Raw genomic sequence first — 20,239 nt, 5'->3', positions numbered from 1 at the left:
GTGTCTGTCTCCTGAATCCAAACTGGAAGCTGGTTCCACAGAAGAGGGGCCTGAAAACTGAAGGCTCTGCCTCCCATTCTACTTTTAAATACTCTAGGAACAACAAGTAGGCCTGCAGAGCGGGAGCGAAGTGCTCTAATAGGGTGATATGGTACTACAAGGTCATTAAGATAAGATGGGGCCTGATTATTTAAGACCTTGTATGTGAGGAGCAGGATTTTGAATTCTGGATTTAACAGGAAGCCAAAACAGGAGAAATCTGCTCTCTCTTTCTAGTCCCTGTCAGGACTCTTGCTGCAGCATTTTGGATTAGCTGAAGGCTTTTCAGGGAGTTTTTAGGACTTCCTGATAATAATGAATTACAGTCGTCCAGCCTGGAAGTAATAAATGCATGAACTAGTTTTTCAGCGTCACTCTGAGACAGGATATTTCTAACTTTAGAGATGTTGCACAAATGGAAGAAAGCAGTCTTACATATTTGTTTAATATATATGTGTGTGTGTGTGTGTGTGTGTGTGTGTGTGTGTATATGTGTATGTATATATATATATATATGTATAAAAAGCCCACAATTACCCATGACTATAACCAAAACAAAGGAGGAGTGGACTTTTTCTTTTTTCAGTTTAGGTCTACTGCTGAAAAAAAAAACATTTTTTTGTCTTTTCTTGATGTAAATATCTATGGGTCGAAATTGACCCGTAACACTATAGATGTCATTTTAGTTATTAATCTTAAATGAAAAAAATCTATAAAACAGATTTATTTAAGAGATGTGTCCTATACCCCTCAGTAATAGTCAGGTAACACAAAAACCTTTTGTTTATTAATATGATTCTCTTGAGGTTAATTTTACTATTTTTATATTTTTTTATTGAAATCGAGGGGTACAGTGACAAAAAAAGAGGCCCACACCAAAAGTATTAAAACCAACATTTTCATGGATAAGGAAGCCTAACAAGGTAACCAAGAGATGAGAAACAAATTGGATGATAACTTATTATTTTTAGTGTATTTTATAGCTGATTTAATTCACGGGTCAAAACCGACCCGTTAACATAAGACAGGGCTAAATGACCTCCTCAGCATTTCTGAAGCTCTCCAGAGGCCTGGTAATGAACTAATCATTTGATTCAGGTGTGTTGACCCAGGGTGAGATCTAAAACCTGCAGGACACTGGCCCTCGAGGCCTGCAGTTGCCCACCCCTGACATAAGAGATGATAACAGAAAGCTAACACAAGAGGAAGGTTAAAGGGACAGGAGTGCAGAGACTTTGTCCAACTCCAGGCCTCGAGGGCCGGTGTCCTGCAGGTTTTAGATCTCACCCTGGGTCAACACACCTGAATCACATGATTAGTTCGTTACCAGGCCTCTGGAGAGCTTCAGGACATGTTGAGGAGCTAATTTAGCCATTTAAATCAGCTGTGTTGGTTCAAGGACACGTCTAAAACCTGCAGGGATGCCAGCCCTCGAGGCCTGGAGTTGCCCACCCCTGCCCTACGACATAACAATGAATGGATAAAGTTTTACAAACTCACACACTATAAATAAAAATCAATAAAAAAATGAGCATTAAACATCAGTGTTTTAGTTTAGCTCTTGGCCTTTGTGGGGAGTTGTGCTCTCTCTGTGCTTTTGAGCAGGGGTCTGTCGCTCTGATGCACATATTTTGAGAGACTCACGTTGGGTTATGTCGTAGGTTTTCAAAGGGTTTTACAGAAAGGACACAGCCATGGTGGAGATTTCCTGCTAAACCATCAATCCTGAGTAACTGAGTTTAACATAATTATGTTTTATGGACTGACTGCATTTTAAACATGACGTCAAAATATCCGTTGTGTTGTGTCCCTGGGGAGAAACTGTTAGAGGGGGATTAAACACTCACACCAAACCATTTTCTCTGTGTGCTCTTATTTTTTAAATTCTTTGAACCTTTTGCTCTTTGACTACTCTTCTGATGGCTCTGTCATTCCCTCAGGACTTGGCTGACTCGACTAGTCCACGAGCTTTACACTGAAGGCCCAGAGCACCAAGATTCATGTTTTTACAAACAGAAAAAAGTTAAAATAATAGCGAAAACAATGAGCCACGCCTTCTTGCTGTTCTGTTTACAGTGAAGGCAGGTTTAGAAAGTCGGTTCCAAGCTTTTGAAATGTGGATAAACTTAGTGAAAGTCAGAAAAACATCAAAATAAGAGAGAAATGTACAGTATCTCCAAAAGTGGCACATATACAAGCCCCTCTGTCTGTCTGCCCTCACTTACCATCACCTTCTCTGTCTGGGTAATGAAAGCCAGATGTATGTGCACGAGGCCCTCGTTCACCCTCCTCCCACTCTCTAACTGTGCCTCTGTTTCTCTTTCTGGGGTTTCCTCTGCAGGCTCTATGCCTCTCTGTCCCACCACCAACTACGCAGGAAATACTCTCGGTTCTTGGCCAGAAGGGAGGGCTCTGTTTCTAACTACTACCAGATGGAGGAATGAAGGAATGGAGAAAAAGCTATAAACGGACTGTAGCATAGCACAAAAAAGCTGAAATCGACTGATTTCTGACTCAGTGTTAAATATTGTCAAATGTGGCTGCAAGTTTTTCTTTTGCTGCTGTGTTGACATGTTTTCTCCTCTGCACCCCTCCTCTCCCCTTCAGTTAACTGAAACAGCTAAATCCTAAAGTCATAAAACAGCCCAGCCCATAGAAATCCCCCTTTGGTCACACGCACACACACACAATATCAGTTCAACTCAATTTTATTTATATAGCAGCCACCTAAAGGCACTTTGTTTGGTAAGGAAAAGAACATAAAATAATAACCACACCTTTTTACTTTATTCCCATCTTGATCACAAAATTGCTTTGAAGAGAGCCGCTGACCTTTGTTTGGTTCATAGGCACCAAAGTTATTTGGCTAAGTTTGGGAAAAGAGCACGGTTTGATTTAACGTTAGAAAGCTCAGTTTTCCAGGGCAGCTGGGACTGATTGTCTGAGCAATCTCCCCGCTTGAGTAGCCTGCTGGGACTGGAGACATGAGAGTGCTCAGTGCTGTGGTGTTGTAAACATTGTGAATAAATGGACACTCACCCTGCAAAGCTGCCTGTGAGTGTGCTGAGTCATTGTCACAATAGAAGCATTTATTATTTCATTTTTATGGTGATTGATTTCAAATAATCTGCTATTTTTAAATCCAACTTATTGCATCCTTCATTTTGTAAAGTTGACATTACACACTTGAAAGAGAATATTAAGCCTTAGATATCAGAGACATCAGAGTCACACGGTGGTTGAAGATAGCAACAAAACTTAATGTTAAAAATTATTGTAAATGTGTAAAATGATAAACAGGCAATAAAGACAGAGTCACTGGTCTACTATTAGTCTGCCTCTGTGACTGAACTGGGGTCAAGTTATTTGCCAAATACATTTAAATACGATTGGCAAAGACTTTATTTAAATGCTGCAGTCGTTCTAATAGCCTGTGCTCATCTACATACCTATAAATGAATGACTTACTTTCATACGACATACTAAACAAGGCAAATATATTAAATAAAACAAATTAATATTAATGTACTTAAGCTCTGCTCAAACGTGCTTTTGATTTACACATAGCACCATTTTGGGTGAGTAAAAGTAGGCACATTCAGACAGCAAGCTCACCAAAACCTTTGAAACTTGGTTTCTAGTGAAACCTTGTTGGTATGTTGTGCCTTAAGATGAGTAGTGTTGTGAATTTCACACTACAGACACACAGTCTGTAGTGTTGTGATTTATACAACAACATTGGGCCCCTTATCGTTTTCATTTGTGTCAGGGTAATTCAAATGAAGATATACATGGTTTGGAATATGATATACATGTGCATGCGTGACAGTGTTTCAGGACTTATCTGAACAAAGACAAGGGCTTTTTTAGCGTGAGTCATCTATTTAAGACTTCTACTATCATGGAAAATGTCATTTATACATCTTACTTTTGAAACAGAGATTGGAGATGCATAGAGTGACAGCCATTTCCTTCATTGCTTGTTGAGACTAAAACCCATTCATGTCCAAAATCAGTTCATTAGCATTTCCATGTACTATGTCATCACATAAACTCAAGGACTGCATCTCATGTTACTTCACTTTGGCATTCGTTTCACTTCATACAGTGGTCATTACTTTCAGTGAACCTGTACGGAAGCGCAAGATCTTCTTTTTAAGTGCATGTGAGGCCTTTATCTTGACAAAAGCCTTAGGCTGCAGAGGTGCTCCAGATGGAGCAAGTGTTGACGGGAGGGAAAGTCTTGGGGGTAATTGCTGTGGCCAAACCAGACCCCCACTTTCATCTGAATCACTGGACAATGAGCTGGAATCTGGGGAGTCAGCCTCACTCATGCTCGACTCAGACTCTACCTGACCTGCGTGAGAATAATCATCGGTGGCCTGACACAGTTGCGTTTGGTCCCTTTCCAACTGAAACTCCATGTGCTGATGATGGTGGAAATGGTGCGAGGTTGTGGGGTAAGCATATGATGCGTGTGTAGGACGGGGTTTACGTGTGCGCCTAAGACAGCAGTTTTGGTTGCTTTGCACAGGTATTGTCACAGGTGGCTGATCAGCTTCATCTTGGCTGAGCTCCAAAGTGGACAGCGAGCGCCTGTAGCTACCGCTACTTTGTTGCTGCTTTTTGCTTCTGGGTTGATTACCGCGGCTTCCCCTTCCAGCGTTCCCACTTCCACTACCATCCCTCTCGACTGTATTAAACTTGCGCTCTGGGAACCTTTGTAAGCTATTCTCTGACTGAGACCTGCACGCCTTCTTCCCTGGCTTTCTGCTGGCACCACTTCTGTCTTCATTTGATCGACACTTCTTTGGGCCTCCTCTGTACCTTGGGGGTTGGATATGAAAAGCCGTGGGTTGCTGCTCCTGATGATAGAGTCTTTCTGGAGAATATGCACATCGGTTGGATTTGGACACCCCAGGACCTTTGTGGTGGTTGGTGTGGTGATGTGCATAAGCTCGGTTGGAGGTCCGACAAGGCTGACCTGGAATATACTCGGCACTGACCAGATGATCTTCGGGAGAAGATGGTTGAGAAGACTTTGCTGCTGCTGCTGGAGGCGACTGGTACTTGGGGAGACGTTGGGATAAGTCAGGCTCAGTAGTGCTGGAGTCTGGTTGGACATCTTTACCATGTGGATAGTCAAGCAGTGTCATGGAGGCTTGCCTGGGTTTGGTATAAAGCCCCTTTTGCTGAAGATGATATGGGAGTGGTGGATCTTCAGTAGGCCCTATCCTAAGGTATTGCTCCTGATCTAGGTTAAGGCCAGCCTCTGAAGCAATTCCTTCTGACCACTGGGAGGCTGCAATGATCTCTTGAGCCAACTCCTGTTTTGGTAAATGTTGCTCATCCTTTTGGCACAAACTACTCTGCCGTACCACATTAACAACTCGGGCATCATGTGCCAGGCTCGTACGAGGCTTTGAGGGCCGTGTGGGTAGAGTTCGTCGTTGAATCACTCCAAATATGTAAGTCTCAACCTTCTGGGTTTGCTGATAATCATACAGACTGGGGTCAACTTCTTTCAATTTCCCTAAAGCACCGGTAACGATGGCATGTCTTGTCAGGGCGGGCATATATGTTTTTTTTGTCTCTTTCTCACCACTCCCCTCGGGGGCTGAGAGGGAACATGAGGTCACGGGGTAGCAATTCATTTCAGAAGATCCATTTTCCTTGGTTACATGGGCTTTCCCTAACAAAAATAAAAAGCAGAGGCAATACATATGATCATTCTGATGTCAGTTCTCACTTTAATGAACATTTACCTGTAATTATGAAAAACTATGGACCAGTGTGACACTTATAATTGAAACCACATATATGTGGTACAGATACACAAACAATACAGTAGTTTTCACTCAGTAATCTATTAACCTTATTAGAGGAATAATATGCCTAGACTCTTCCATGTGCTTAAACTGCAAGGATTTAAAATAAAACGTCACACCGTGACGCCTCTGCCTTTCTAAATGGAGGGACAGTAACTGCGTGTGTGTATGTAAGCGTGTAAAAACTGCAGATAGTCAGATTAACAATAACAGTATCTTGTCTCTATCTGCCATTGTAGAAATTCATCTCATGTAAACAATAAGATTGCTCTTGTAAAACAAAGGGGGGCCTAACCAAAAAAGTTTGGGAATCACTGGTAAATGTATGTAATTGTGCCCCTGCATAGGAGAACACAGCATGACTGCACATCCCTGTGGCTTATCTTTGTCAAGTAAATGAAGTGAATGCATGCTAGCTTTCTGTAAGCACTATGAATTTACAGTGGCTTGCAAAAGTATTCGGCCCCCTTGAACTTTCCCACATTTTGTCACATTACAGCCACAAACATGAATCAATGTTATTGGAAAGACCAACACAAAGTGGTGCACACGTGAGAAGTGGAACGAAAATCATTCATGATTCCAAACATTTCTTACAAATAAATAACTGCAAAGTGGGTGTGCAATAAATGAATAAACTGTCAATAAATGAAAATAAAAAATATGATTTTAAAACTTACACAAATGATTGTATTTTTTAATCTTAGTTGCCAGTTCTGGACCATATAATAGAGATTTGTGAGCCTTTCAATGTAATAATGTATACTTTATTGATCCCCCTTATTGGGGAAATTCCTCTCTGCATTTAACCCATTCACTCAGTGAAGCAGTGGGCAGCCACTGGGCGCCCGGGGAGCAGTGTGTAGGGATGGTACCTTGCTCAGGGGTACCTCAGGGTAGCTGTTCAGTGGATTTGAACCATGGGCCACCACTCTACCTACTGAGCTATCCCTGCCCTGAATTTTACCTGAAATGAGTTGGCTGGCATCCAGATTAGTGGAATCTGATGATTTGACTTCACAGTCCACCTTCAGCTCTGCCACCTGCTCTTCTAAAGATGTGCTTAAACCCCAGGGAGTAAACTGCAGACTGCTCTGTAATACACACAGAAAGAAATTCAAATTGTCAAAAAAATCATCAAAGACTGAACATTCACTCCAAAGCTGTGTGCTTCTATTTGTGTTCACATTTTATGTCACATTTTCTTCCTATACAGAGGCTACTCATCGCCGTGGTGTATATTAAATGTAACAGTGGCTTTGGCATTCATGGCTTTGGGCTGCCACAGCAGCTCTACATGTTTACTTTGCTACTTTTACGCTGAACACCCTTCTTGATGCAACCCCCCAAGCAATGTTCCCTCTAATGTTTCATGTGTCTGAACACACAAACTCCCTGAGCGTCCCCTTGGACCACTGTGAGCAACAGCAGACGTGTGCACTGTGGTCACGCCAGCATCGAATCATCCAAGTTACATGTTTATTAAAGTAATCAAATTACAGCATTTATGTTAGACTACTTTTAATTAACTGCTTTAGCCCACTTACAATGAAAATGTAAAAAATCTTGTTCATGACCTGTGTAGCATGTTAACACTATTGGAAGGAAAAATAACTTCAACTCCAATTTTGAAAACACAACTTTTTTTTTTATAAAGCTCTGACTGTATTATGAGTCTGTGGTCTGGGAGAGAGTCTGTAACTCTGTCTGCAACATACAGTAAATAATGACCAATGTTGGGTAATTAATTATTTAGTTACTTCTTCAAAAAAGTTACTCAGTTTTGCAAACAACAAAGTTTTTGCAGCTGTTTATCTAAAAATGCAGCCAAGACGTTTTTTAAATAAACATTTCAAACTATTTACAGAACAATCAGCTGTTCTGCATCAAATCTGATGCCACACAAATTATTTGCTCCAAAAATAATTTCTGTCCACTATGAGATGAAGGAGAACAACAGCCTGATACCTGCAGGCCTGACAGCAGCAGATGTGTCACTGCTGTAACACCTGTAACACTCAGCAGTCGCCTCATTGTTCTGACACACACAACAAAACTCTGGACTACACTACACACTAACTACACACTAACTACACACTAACTACACAAGATTTGTGCTAAACGTCTCAAATCTCTCAAAACACGCCGTCACTCCTAAAACTTCCCCCTCCCTAAACAACTAAATGTCATGTTGCCATATCATTTTTTGATTGGTCGACATGGTACATTTGTCCACCAATAGGAAAGGGCGGGGTGTTTTTGGTGTTGTCTTTGCTCTCAGGCTTTCGAGCGTTTTCCTTATAAAACGCAGTTTTTTACCGTTTCTTCCTGCAGTAAATATAAACAACGACAGTATTCAGGAAGAAAAACAAACATTGCAGATATTTTATCATAACTCTGGTTTTACGTGGCCGATCAACACAATTTAAAAACTGGTATAAAGTCCACACTTTTCCCGTCAGTTGTTCGTCTGTCCTGCTCACATCTCCAATGGTTGTACACGTTGTCGTTAACGTGGCTTCACTCCACATCAGCCGCTTTGCTAAAACACCGGTGTCGCACATAAGGATGCTGTCATAGCCTGTCAACCACGTGGATTAGCTGCTTATACGAATGTGAATCGCATCATAGGCTGAACTATGGGATAAGGTGGCATCGCTCTGATCACATACAGGAGCAGCCAGTCACTGACTAACACTGGAGAGCAGAATTGTTAACGTATTTATTTTAATCTCAATTCAGGTTTGATTTTTTTTGTGCGCGATGCAGATTTTCTGTGCGCAGAGAGCGAGTCAGCAGTGCACAGCTTAGAGGGAACATTGCCCCCAAGGGACCCTATAATCATTAATAATATAAGTAAATGTAATAATTTAATAATCTGTTGCAGTTGACATCATACATACTTTTAAATGAAGTCACAGGAATCTCTTGGAATCTCATACAACTACTCCCTAACTGCACAACTGTGTGAACAGATGCAAAAATACTTTCTAGTCGTTCCCGGGATGAGAGTAGGTAGAAACAGACAGAGCAGTGACCAAGACATTAACAGACAGCTACACCCACAAACACTTACTGTCATGGTCCCTGTGCCTCACCAGCTGATCCTGTATTAGGCAACATGTTCTCTCTCTCTCTCTCTCTCACCTGCCGGGGCGGTGCTCATTATGGGCTCCCGCCCCTGGCCCACGCACCTGCTGCCTATCGGGATGATCGCAAGGCCGATTTAAGACGGCAGCACTGTGTCACTCGGCGCTGGATCGTTGAGCTATCAGCATCAGTCTCTCAACCATTAGTGAGTTAAACTCCGTAAAGTTGTTTCCGTCTGTTCGTCATTAACCCCCGTCTCTGTGTGCAGATCTACCCCGGACCTTTCCCTGCCTGCCTGTTTCCGTGTGGACGAGTGAGTGGATTTGTGTTTCCCCAGTGTGGGGAGTGAAGAGAGAGAGCCTTTGGAGTGCGTCTGATTCCCGTCTTTCCCCTCACATACCCCGGGACCCTGGACCCCCCTCCCCTCCCTCCACCACGTTGTAAATAGTATCACCAGGTGTCGTTGTGTAAATAAACTGATTGTTAACTCTGCAAAGATTCCCGGTCTGCGCCTGGGTACATTAACTAAAACGTGACACTTACTATCACAATTAAGCTACGCCATGTACAATAACAGGTACCTTATAGCTGAACAAATGAACATGCAGTTCACTTGTTCAGCTATAAGAAACATGGTTTATTCACAGGGAGTAAACATTTAGCCAGTATGCCACTGTAGGCCGCGAAATGCAATTTATGAATTCTAAAGTTTATAGTTAATTTAGCTTTCACTATAAATAGAGGCCCTAATAATAATAATGCTGGCAGTAAACGGAGTCTTTCCTATTCTTGCAGTGCATTTATACCACCTGAGGCTGTCACCTTTGTTATAAACCCCAACATTTCAGGAGGACGTCCTGGTCCTTTGGATGTAAATTTCTCCACTTTTGTGTGGATTATTGCAAACATCTTCTGTTGTTGTTATCGGCTCTGTAGTGTTTAGCAGATTTGAATGTGTCCCCCTACCTTAAGAAAACTGTCCTTCCCATATTGTTCTGGTGGTTTACTGAGGGAGGAACACAATCAGACCTATTTTCAGTTAATCATAAACAGAAATCTAGTTTCTGGTTTGGTAATTTCTTATTTCAAACAAGCATTGGTGCGTCCTCTGAATACAAAAAGTCATCTCAGTAGATTCAAATTTTCACCCAATCTTTAATCTCCCTTTTATTTCAAATAAAGTGGTTCTTTGTCAGCTCCTGTTCTTACCAGACATTTGTGGGATTATTGAGGTATTGCAAGTTTGTTTCAAGGATTTTCACAGCACAGAATCTGTTCTTAGATTCGTTTTTAATAGTTGCTTTAGCTACTTACTCTGGGGACTCGTTTATTTTAATTATTTTTTCATCTTTTGGTTTTGTTTGACACAGGTGACCACAGGATTCTCAATTCTTGCCTTGGTAACTTGCACTTGAGCATCTATTTCCTCTGTTATGCTGATGATTCCCAAATCTACCTGCCCCTGAAAGAAAATAATGACACTTCACTAAAACTATTGTGAAAATGTCTCAGTCACATTAAAGACTGGATGACCTTAAATTCTGTTAAACATTAACAGGAACAGGACTGAAGACATGACACTTCTCTTTCACACCTTCAAATGCTCTAAAATGCCACTGCTCACCGTTTACTGGTCTCTCTGTATGGTTTTAGATTTTAAGATTTTATTATATGTTTTAAATCCCTTAATTTGTTTACTTCAGCAGATCTTGCTGATCTCTTAACTCCTTATATTCCTTAAAAGTCACTGAGATCTCTTGTCCAGTCACAAAGACTCAAGCTAAGAGAAGGGGGAAGGAACCTTCTCAGCCACTTAACTGCTGACCATAATATTTAATTACAGAGATTGGAGCATGCTGTAGGTATCTAACACCAGTTTGTTCATGTAAATGGAGAGTCCTCTTCACACCCTGAGGTTAATTATGGAGTTCAGTGCTAGGACAAATTCTGTTTACATTATACATGCTTCCCTTAGGCAGCATCATCTTAAGGAAGACAGAAGGTCCTTCAGCTGATCCAAAATGCTGCACCAAGAATACTATCAGGGACTAGAAAGAGAGAGCACATTTCTCCTATACCGGCTTTTCTCTTAAATCCAGAATCAAATTTAAAGTCCTGCTCATCATTTACAAGTCTTGAATGATCAAGCCCCAGCTTATCCTAAAGACCTTATCTTAGTAAACTGGGACCGTATCACCCCATTAGAGCACTTCACTCTCACACTGCAGGCTTACTTGCTGTTGCTAGAGTATTGAAAAGTAGAATGAGAGGCAGAGCCTTCTGCTCCCAGTTCAGGTTCAGAGACAGAAACACTCTCTACCTGTAGGCTTAAAACTTCTTCTTCTATTTTCACTCACTACGTGTTTACAAGCCACTCTGCATTTAACAATTATTTATTATTGATATCTTGCCAAATTTCTCCACAGTGATGTGAGGGACCGATAAAGTCATATAGAAAACGATTACTTTATGTTATTGCTGCTAAAAGTGGTTGGTTATGCTTAGTTTTTAGACATGAATGTGCTAACGATGTCTATCAACGTCCCCAGTCATTCAAGTCGAGAATGTCGAGAACTTAATGTTCTATAAATACATACTGCATAATCTGGGTTCTCTATTCTTAAAGTCAAAAAGAGACAGGGCAACAGGGACGGTGGGCGAAAAAGCACGACAAAACCTTATGTGTAAAAATTGGGTAGCACTAGTAATTTCTCACTAAAGTGATCTAAAAGGTTCAAATTCAAGGTAATTAATGTTTAAACCTGTGCTGTATGTGCAAAATATGGTTACTTGATTATGTTGCATGTGTTTATGGTGCGTTTGCATGAGGTTGTATGCACATGCACATACATGAGTACTACAAACAGCTGCTTTTCCTCATAGTCATGACTATCATCAAATTTTAGTGAAAAATCAGAGGTCATGATCTTGTGTTTTCAACTTACTAATTCTAACCCGAGATCTCACTGTGAAGACTTTCACTAGCAACATGTTTCTTCCCAATTACATGGTATGAAAGCAAAGGTTCATTAAATGAAACAGCTGGCAGTCTGCAAGGTGGAAAGGTATTCTGAAATTGGCAATTAAAATTTCATAAAAGAAAAATGTATAGTGACACATGTAAGACACAAAAACATAAAAGGATGTATAATAAAAATGTATAAAATATTAGGATGTGAATTAATTCTACTAATTCAAACACAGAAGGATCAGATGTGGACACGCCCTTGTGACCTTGAGTAAAAGTGATGAAAATACTTATGACCTTCTGAAATGAGACCCAGGAAGTGGTTACAGGAAGAGGGTGATAGATCTGAAGCAGTTAAAACAACACAATGCTATTGACCGGACCTCATATCACAGGCTATACCCAGGCGAATCTACACCACGTCTCTATGGTTTACCAAAGATGCATAAACAGGGTGCACCTTTAAGGGTGCACCTTTGTATGATCAACTCTAAGTTTTTAGCTTTGATCCTCAACCCGTTGGTAGGCAGCTCCCATTCTACTTTTAAATACTCTAGGAACAACAAGTAGGCCTGCAGAGCGAGAGCGAAGTGCTCTAATAGGGTGATATGGTACTACAAGGTCATTAAGATAAGATGGGGCCTGATTATTTAAGACCTTGTATGTGAGGAGCAGGATTTTGAATTCTGGATGTAACAGGAAGCCAAAACAGGAGAAATCTGCTCTCTCTTTCTAGTCCCTGTCAGGATTCTTGCTGCAGCATTTTGGATTAACTGAAGGCTTTTCAGGGAGTTTTTAGGACTTCCTGATAATAATGAATTACAGTCGTCCAGCCTGGAAGTAATAAATGCATGAACTAGTTTTTCAGCGTCACTCTGAGACAGGATATTTCTAACTTTAGAGATGTTGCACAAATGGAAGAACGCAGTCTTACATATTTGTTTAATATGTGCGTTAAAGGACATGTCCTGGTCAAAAATGACTCCAAGGTTCCTCACAGTGTTACTGGAGGCCAAGGTAATGCCATCCAGAGGAAGAATCTGGTTAGATACCATATTTCTAAGCTCTTCAGCGCCGAGTACAATGACCTCAGTTTGATCTGAATTAAGAAGCAGAAAGTTAGCGGCCATCCAGGTCTTTATGTCTTTAAGACATTCCTGCAGTTTAACTCATTGGTGTGTGTTATCTGGCTTCATGGACAGATAGAGCTGGGTGTCATCTGCGTAGCAGTGTAAATGTATGCTATGTCTTCTAATGATGCTGCCTAAGGGAAGCATGTATAATGTAAACAGAATTGCACACAAAGAGGTTTCTTGTTGTAAAAAGGAGGATTTTTCTTCCAACTGTCACCAAGTGCTTGCCGCTAGGGGTTCATCTGATTGTTCGGGTTTATATATGTGTATATAGTACCTTGAGGTGAGGGTTGTTGTGAAGGTGAGGCAAGTTTTTAGTCTCCAAGCGAACCACTTTATACAGGCCTTCTCTCAAGATAGGTATCACTCGAGTAAATTTGAAGGATCATATATGACCAAATTTATCCTAAGTGCATAGACTTCATAGTTCAAAGAGGGCATTTGCTACCAATATATTTGTATAGTCATTTCTGTGGTTGCAGTGTGGGTGTTTTATAAAATAAGAAAACCGTTTTATTTATTTTTGTTTGTTGATTTTAGGTCAGTATGTCATGTTTTCTTGCTGTTAATTGTGAATTGTGGGCACAGACTTGTATACATAACTGGTTATAGGGTTTTAATAAAATAAATCCTATGTGGGGATGACTGGTTGGAAGTGACAACTTATATTTATTAGACTTAAAATATAACTGGTACCTTAGGATCTGCAACCACTACAAGTTAGCACTATCCACATTCTTCAGGGTAAACTCTGCTCAATGACACAATTAATGTCAAACGCAGCGGTCCCAAGTAATTCACAGCCCTACAGTCAATGTTCCCTCTAAGCTGCGCACTGCTGACTCGCTCTCTGCGCACAGAAAATCTGCGTTGCGCACAAAACAAAATCTAACCTGAATTGAAATGAAAATAAATCCGTTAACAATCCTGTTTTGCAGTGTTAGTCAGTGAGTAACTGGCTGCTCCTGTATGTGATTAGAGCGATGCCACCTTATCCCATATTCCAGCCAATGATGCGATTCACATTCGTATATACGCAGCTAATCAACGTGGCTGACAGGCTATGACAGCGTCCTTATGTGCCGACACCGGTGTTTTAGCAAAGCGGCTGATGTGGAGTGAAGCCACGTTAATGACAACGTGGACAACCATTGGAGACGTGAGCAGGACAGACGGAACAACTGACGGACAAAGTGTGGACTTTATACCAGTTTTTAAATTGTGTTGATCGTAAAACCAGAGTTATGATAAAATATCTGCAATGTTTGTTTTTCTTCCTGAATACTGTCGTTGTTTATATTTACTGCAGGAAGAAACGGTAAGAACAGCGTTTTATAAGGAAAACACTCGAAAGCCTGAGAGCAAAAACAAACCCCAGCCTTTCCTATTGGTGGTAAAATGTACCATGTCGACCAATCAAAAAATGATATGGCAACATGGCATTTAGTTGTTTAGGGAGGGGGAAGTTTTAGGAGTGACGGCGGTGTTATGAGATGGTCCAGCAGTGACACATCTGCTGCTGTCAGGCCTGCAGGTATCAGGCTGTTGTTCTCCTTCATCTCATAGTGGACAGAAATTATTTTTTGGAGTGGCACAAATAATTTGTGTGGCATCAGATTTGATGCAGAACAGCTGATTGTTCTGTAAATTACGGAGCCTCGCAGGGGACATGGGAGAAAAAAAAAATTAAGACAGACTTTTGCGAGATCTCGCAAAACAAACTCGGGATCTCGCAAAAGTTTTAGCCACATTCTTCGGAGGCCGCCAGCTCGAAGCCGACCAACAATCTCATTTGCGAGATCCCGAGTTTGTTTTGCGAGATCTCGCAAACGTTTTGCAAGTCTGTCTTAATTTTTTTTTCTCCCATGTCCCCTGCGGGGCTCCATAGTAAATAGTTTGAAATGTTTATCTAAAAAACCGCCTTGGCTGCATTTTTAGGTAAACAGCTGCAAAAACTCAGTTACTTTTTTGAAGAAGTAACTATATCATTAATTGCCCAACATTGGTCATTATTTAGTGTATTTTGCAGACAGAGTTACAGACTCTCTCCCAGACCACAGACTCATAATACAGTCAGAGCTTTATAAAAAGAAAGTTGTGTTTTCAAAATTGGAGTTCAGGTTATTTTTACTTCCAATAGTGTTAACATGCTACAAGTTATGAACAAGACTATTTTTAATTTTCATTGTAAGTGGGCTAAAGCAGTTAATTAAAAGTAGTCTAACATAAATGCTGTAATCTGATTATTTTAATAAACATGTAACTTGGATGATTCGATGCTGGCGTGACCACAGTGCACACGTCTGCTGTTGCTCACAGTGGTCCAAGTGTCCGCTCAGGGAGTTTGTGTGTTCGCTCAGACACGTGAAACATTAGAGGGAACATTGCCTACAGTGTAAATTGTATGTTGACCCTGGATAATAAATAGATATCGCTCTATGCTGGTGGGAATCGTGACTTACAGGACTTGTGTTTCAAGCAGCTGGCTTGTAGTGTGATTACACTGCAGAAACTGCACAGCTATTACTTTTTGATTTTGAAGCTTCACATAAGTGATTAGTCAGATCAATGCACCCCCACCCCTCCATTCCAGCCACACCAGCAGAGACGTGCTGCTGTGTTTGAGCAACCCTATTTGGTGTGAAATGTAGACAAAACACACATATTAAAATTGAGAATGTTTACATTTGGCTGGACGATACACAGATGAAAAAAGCCTGGACTGGAGATAGCATGTTAAAATGACAGCACAAATGTACTAACTATAAACATTTATATGTAGACATTCCCACAAAGGCCACACTTTTTGAATGTAAGTAACTAAACTTAATGCACTTCTTCTCATTCCTAGACACAACTCTGATATGATTAACATAGTTGTTAGATAATCCAGAGTGTATTCACACAGACACACTACACATTATGCATTCACATTGCCTCATGCCCTCTCATTAATCTCTTTAAATGCTGGAGGCCACTGTGAAGGTTGCTCTGTTTCCCCACCTGCTGTCAGCTGTCACATGGCTGTCAGCAACTCCTCACTAATAAACACAGATACCCTCTCTTCATGCATACGCATCATTTTTTTCTCAGTCTAGTTGTCTTTGTTCCCACATTGCAGACATAAGGCCTTTTTGTCCCTTTTTTCCAGTACTGCCACACACATAAACAAATACAAGGGAGCAAGGGGTGAATGACTAATTTCAGTATTAACCTCTATAAGTCCCAACCAGTCCAAATTATATATGAAACCAATATGAAGCCATAGTGCCACTGCATTAGGTGTCATGGTTTATGAATTAACCGATGAGCTACATAAAAAAACCAAAGAAAAACAAAGAGGCAAATGTTCAAGTCACAATATCTTCTCTTGGGGTTAGGGAAGAGTGTTGTGTGCAACCTTAAGAGTAGTTTGGACATTTTCTAAATTCTCCAGATAGAGAGAAAGTCACAAGATGGAACTATTTGTTTCTTTACAATCAATCCCTGTATTCCTAGTGTTCCTAGTGTTGTGCAAAGTCATATAAAAATAATTATATGGCATAGTTGTAACATTTAAACTATTTATCCCGAGTCGGACAAACTCCACCATTCATGTAGCACGTCACTGTCACAGTCAGCAGCTCATCTGCTGCATCCTTTTACAGGAGGACATTTGTCTCACTCATGTTTTAAGTGCACACTAGATTTATCGATAGAAATGGCAGCTACTTGTCCTTCAGATGTTACCTCGTTTCAGTAAGACTTTCAAATTTGCACAGAATGAATATGGCTCTTTATAATGTGAAAAACAGTGTCTTATACTTCAAACTACAAACTGTTGTTGACATGGTTACATTTTTTTAATTGCATCTTTATTTCTGGAAGTGAAAACCAAGACAAAGTGCAGCATCCTTGGAGATAATAATCGTGTATTAAATTCCAAAACTGTAAATGATCATCCAATGCTACATTGTGCTGCAATATATAGCATAATGTATAATTTAGAATGATATAAATATATAAAAGAAACATTGTTGGTATTTGAATGAGAATCCGAACTGCATCCCGAGGCCACAGAGCAACATCTTATCTGCTGTTGATTCGTGGAATTCATTTTAAAGAGTCAAAGATGGTTTGGTGTAATGCCAAAATAATGACCTCAGTCTTCATGTGAGAAATGATTCAAACTCAACAGACAGATCTCTGGATAAGCCACCGTGTTCAGCATAAAATGGATAATGTAATGAAGCTCCCCCAAACTGACCAAAGATGGTAATGTATGCCTGGCTCTCCACGTTTTCATGCACTAACCCCACACAAAGAGCAGCCACCGACATTTTTCGCATACTGAAAGTTTTAGGTCGTTATAGTTACCATCGTAATGTAAAAGCAAGAAGCGATTTCAAAGCCAATTAATCCCTACAAGTCAGCGCAAGTAAATGCTAAGAAACGAGCCATGGGTATTAGCACTACACACCTCTACAACACCCCCCTCACACACACACACACACCCTTATGTATGGGATCAGCTGTCTTCGTATGCGAACTTTTGGGAAACGGATCAACTGAAATGTAAAGTAGCTGGCTATGACATCGGCTATACTAACTTTAATATTAATTTAGCTAGGACAAATAGAACTTACATGGTGGAGATTGAGACCATAGCCTTCCTTCCCTTTCGGTGCGTCCATAGCACAAAGTTCCGAGCATAGAGCTCCCCAATCCGGGCCCCCGGTTGACGAAGGGTCCTTGATCCCAAGAGCGCAGAGCACCCTGCTTTCCTGTCTCTGTTTGAGAAGCTCTAGCTCACATAACCCGGCCAGGCTGGCTTGCAATCGCTCTTTATTCCGACTGCGCCCCGTTTTCATGTATTGCGAGAACGTTTCAAAAGAGTCTCGAAGGTCTTGGAAAGACATCACAGAATACCGTTTTCCTAAAGATTCAAGCTGAATGAATTCCCTAAAAGTCTGTCCGTCTCTTCAGATTCTTCGAATACCTGTTGTGGACCGGTATCCGTTGTGTGTTTGTCCTGATGAACTCACTGCTTTAGCACTCGGTCCCATTCCCCTCCTCTAGCCTGCGCTCTGCCGGACAGTCTCACTTGGACAGCTGTTGGCGGAGCCTACAGGAATGCTGCTGGGAATCCTGCACAACCACAACTTAGTCTCATACTGCCCAGTGAATGCCTCATTCCAAATAAAAACGACACTCCAAGATAAAGAAAAGACATAAACACGCTATATTACTGCGATGTATTCCTGTGAGTATTCCAGTGTATTTTAGAACGATGATGAGGTTGTATACGCCGCACTAGTTTTGCACACGCAAAACATCTGGAGGCAGGCCTTTGGTATAAACTGTAAGCACTTTGTCTAGCTTAGTGAAGAGCCATCAGCTCAAATTCGCAGGACTTTGGACTGTGGGAAAAGGGCGAATATTTAGAGCAAATGCACGCAGGCAGACGGAGAACACGCAAATGCCCCACAGATATCCACAGCAGACATGCAGCCATAAAGTTTCTTGCTGCGACAGCGCTAGCTGCAGCGCCACACTGCGGTGTGACTTTGGATCGCCTATATTACTGTTTACTGTTAATACAGCTCGTACTCTGTCTGGCACTTATTATAGATTCATGCATACACAGATAATCAAACGAGTTTTTCTTGTGTGTGTATTTCTGTGTCTCAATATGTGGTCCAAAAGGCTGGGATATAAAATGCTGTGTAGTCCCAAATAAAGCAGGGCAGCGTTTCACCCTTGTAATATCTCAGGAAAAGATGTGGTTACCGTGGCTCCAGGGCAATAACAGTAACAGACTGAACTAAACTGAATAATAACAACATATTACAACGTTGACAAAATATAAGAAATAGCTCTAAATATATATGACTAGCTCAATTATAAATATTCAGAATATTACAGGTGAAATATATATGTAACTCTTGTAACTCTCAAGCGTATATTTATGTATTTTTGTCTCATTTTTATATATATTTATTAGCTTGCTTTGCACTGATGTAAGCAGAGCCTTGTCGTCTCATCTCTCTGTATGCTGCACTGGATATAGCAGAGATGACAATAAAGTTTACTTTGTCTTGACTTGATATGATTGCCATTTCACTCTAACCTGTCAAACTTTATTCATTGTTATTTTCACTGTATTTTAATTGATGGCAGAAAGCCATGGCTTAATTCCTTTTATTTAATAATTGCTTTTTAACATGTATGAAGAAGCATATCAAAATGAGGCTCTCACTCTGAGACAGGCAATGGTTACTTTGAAACCTCATCATGTAGACCAATAAGTCAGACGGGTTTGGACACTGAAATACTTTAAGTTTTAGCAAGAAGATTAGTATCGCACATTTAGTTCATAATGATTAAAATGGCTTTGTACCAGAACGTCAAGGGTTTCACAACATAAGAAGGGCTCATGAGAAATTTGATGCTAAGGATACAGCTTTATTATCACTCGATGCTCGTCAGGTCTTTGACAGAATAGAATGGTCATATTTATCTAATGTTTTCTCAAGAAGGGATGGATGTGGAAATAATTTTCTCAGATGGGTTAAACTTTTTATACAAATCCCAAAGCCAGTGTTTTAACAAGCACCGTTTCAGTCACTTCCTCTGCCTCTTTTCTGATAAGTTCAACAGTATCTGTAATAGATTCATTTGGAATAACCACAAACCTAGACTAAGATTTTGCTTGTTGTACCTGCCATATGAAAGAGGGGGGTTTCAACTCCCTAATCTTAAACTGTATTACTGGTCTGTACAGCGGCATCAGCAATGTTCTGTTTTTCCACTGAGACACCCCCAGTCTGCATAAAACTGAACAAACATCAGCAACAAACCTTCAATTGAACCTGTATTTATACTCTGCAAGCCCAAAAAGTGAAAAATAATCCTTTTTAAAAAAGCACAGATGATATTTGTTATAGGGCATGTGAGTATGTGGGAGATAAGTCTTCTGTCTCTCGCTTTTCACCTATTTGGGGCAACACATGTTTTAAGGCAGGAAGAGACGATCAGAGTTTCAAAATTCAATTTAATTCAATTCAGTTCAATTCAATGTTATTTATATAGCGCCAAATCACAACAACAGTCGCCTCAAGGTGCTTCATAGATACAGAGAAAAACCCAACAATCATATGACCCCCTATGAGCAGCACTTTGGCGACAGTGGGAAGGAAAAA

General features: G+C 40.6%; 1 protein-coding gene across 1 annotated transcript; it reads right to left on the bottom strand.

The window, feature by feature from the left end:
• Positions 1-642: 642 nt before the first annotated feature.
• On the bottom strand, positions 643-18,933 carry LOC146509488 (uncharacterized). Its single transcript, XM_085173650.1, has 3 exons — positions 17,684-18,933; positions 6,835-6,961; positions 643-5,731 (listed from the first exon to the last, which is right to left on the bottom strand). Exons 1-3 carry the CDS (start codon positions 17,954-17,956, stop codon positions 4,140-4,142), a joined length of 1,992 nt encoding a protein of 663 aa, XP_085029776.1. The 5' UTR covers positions 17,957-18,933; the 3' UTR covers positions 643-4,139.
• Positions 18,934-20,239: the final 1,306 nt, after the last annotated feature.

Source organism: Neolamprologus multifasciatus, chromosome 10 (assembly GCF_963576455.1).
Source record: "Neolamprologus multifasciatus chromosome 10, fNeoMul1.2, whole genome shotgun sequence".
Lineage (NCBI taxonomy): Eukaryota > Metazoa > Chordata > Actinopteri > Cichliformes > Cichlidae > Neolamprologus > Neolamprologus multifasciatus.
The sequence above is the reverse complement of the archived record's forward strand: the minus strand, read 5'-3'. Positions and strand labels throughout refer to the sequence as shown.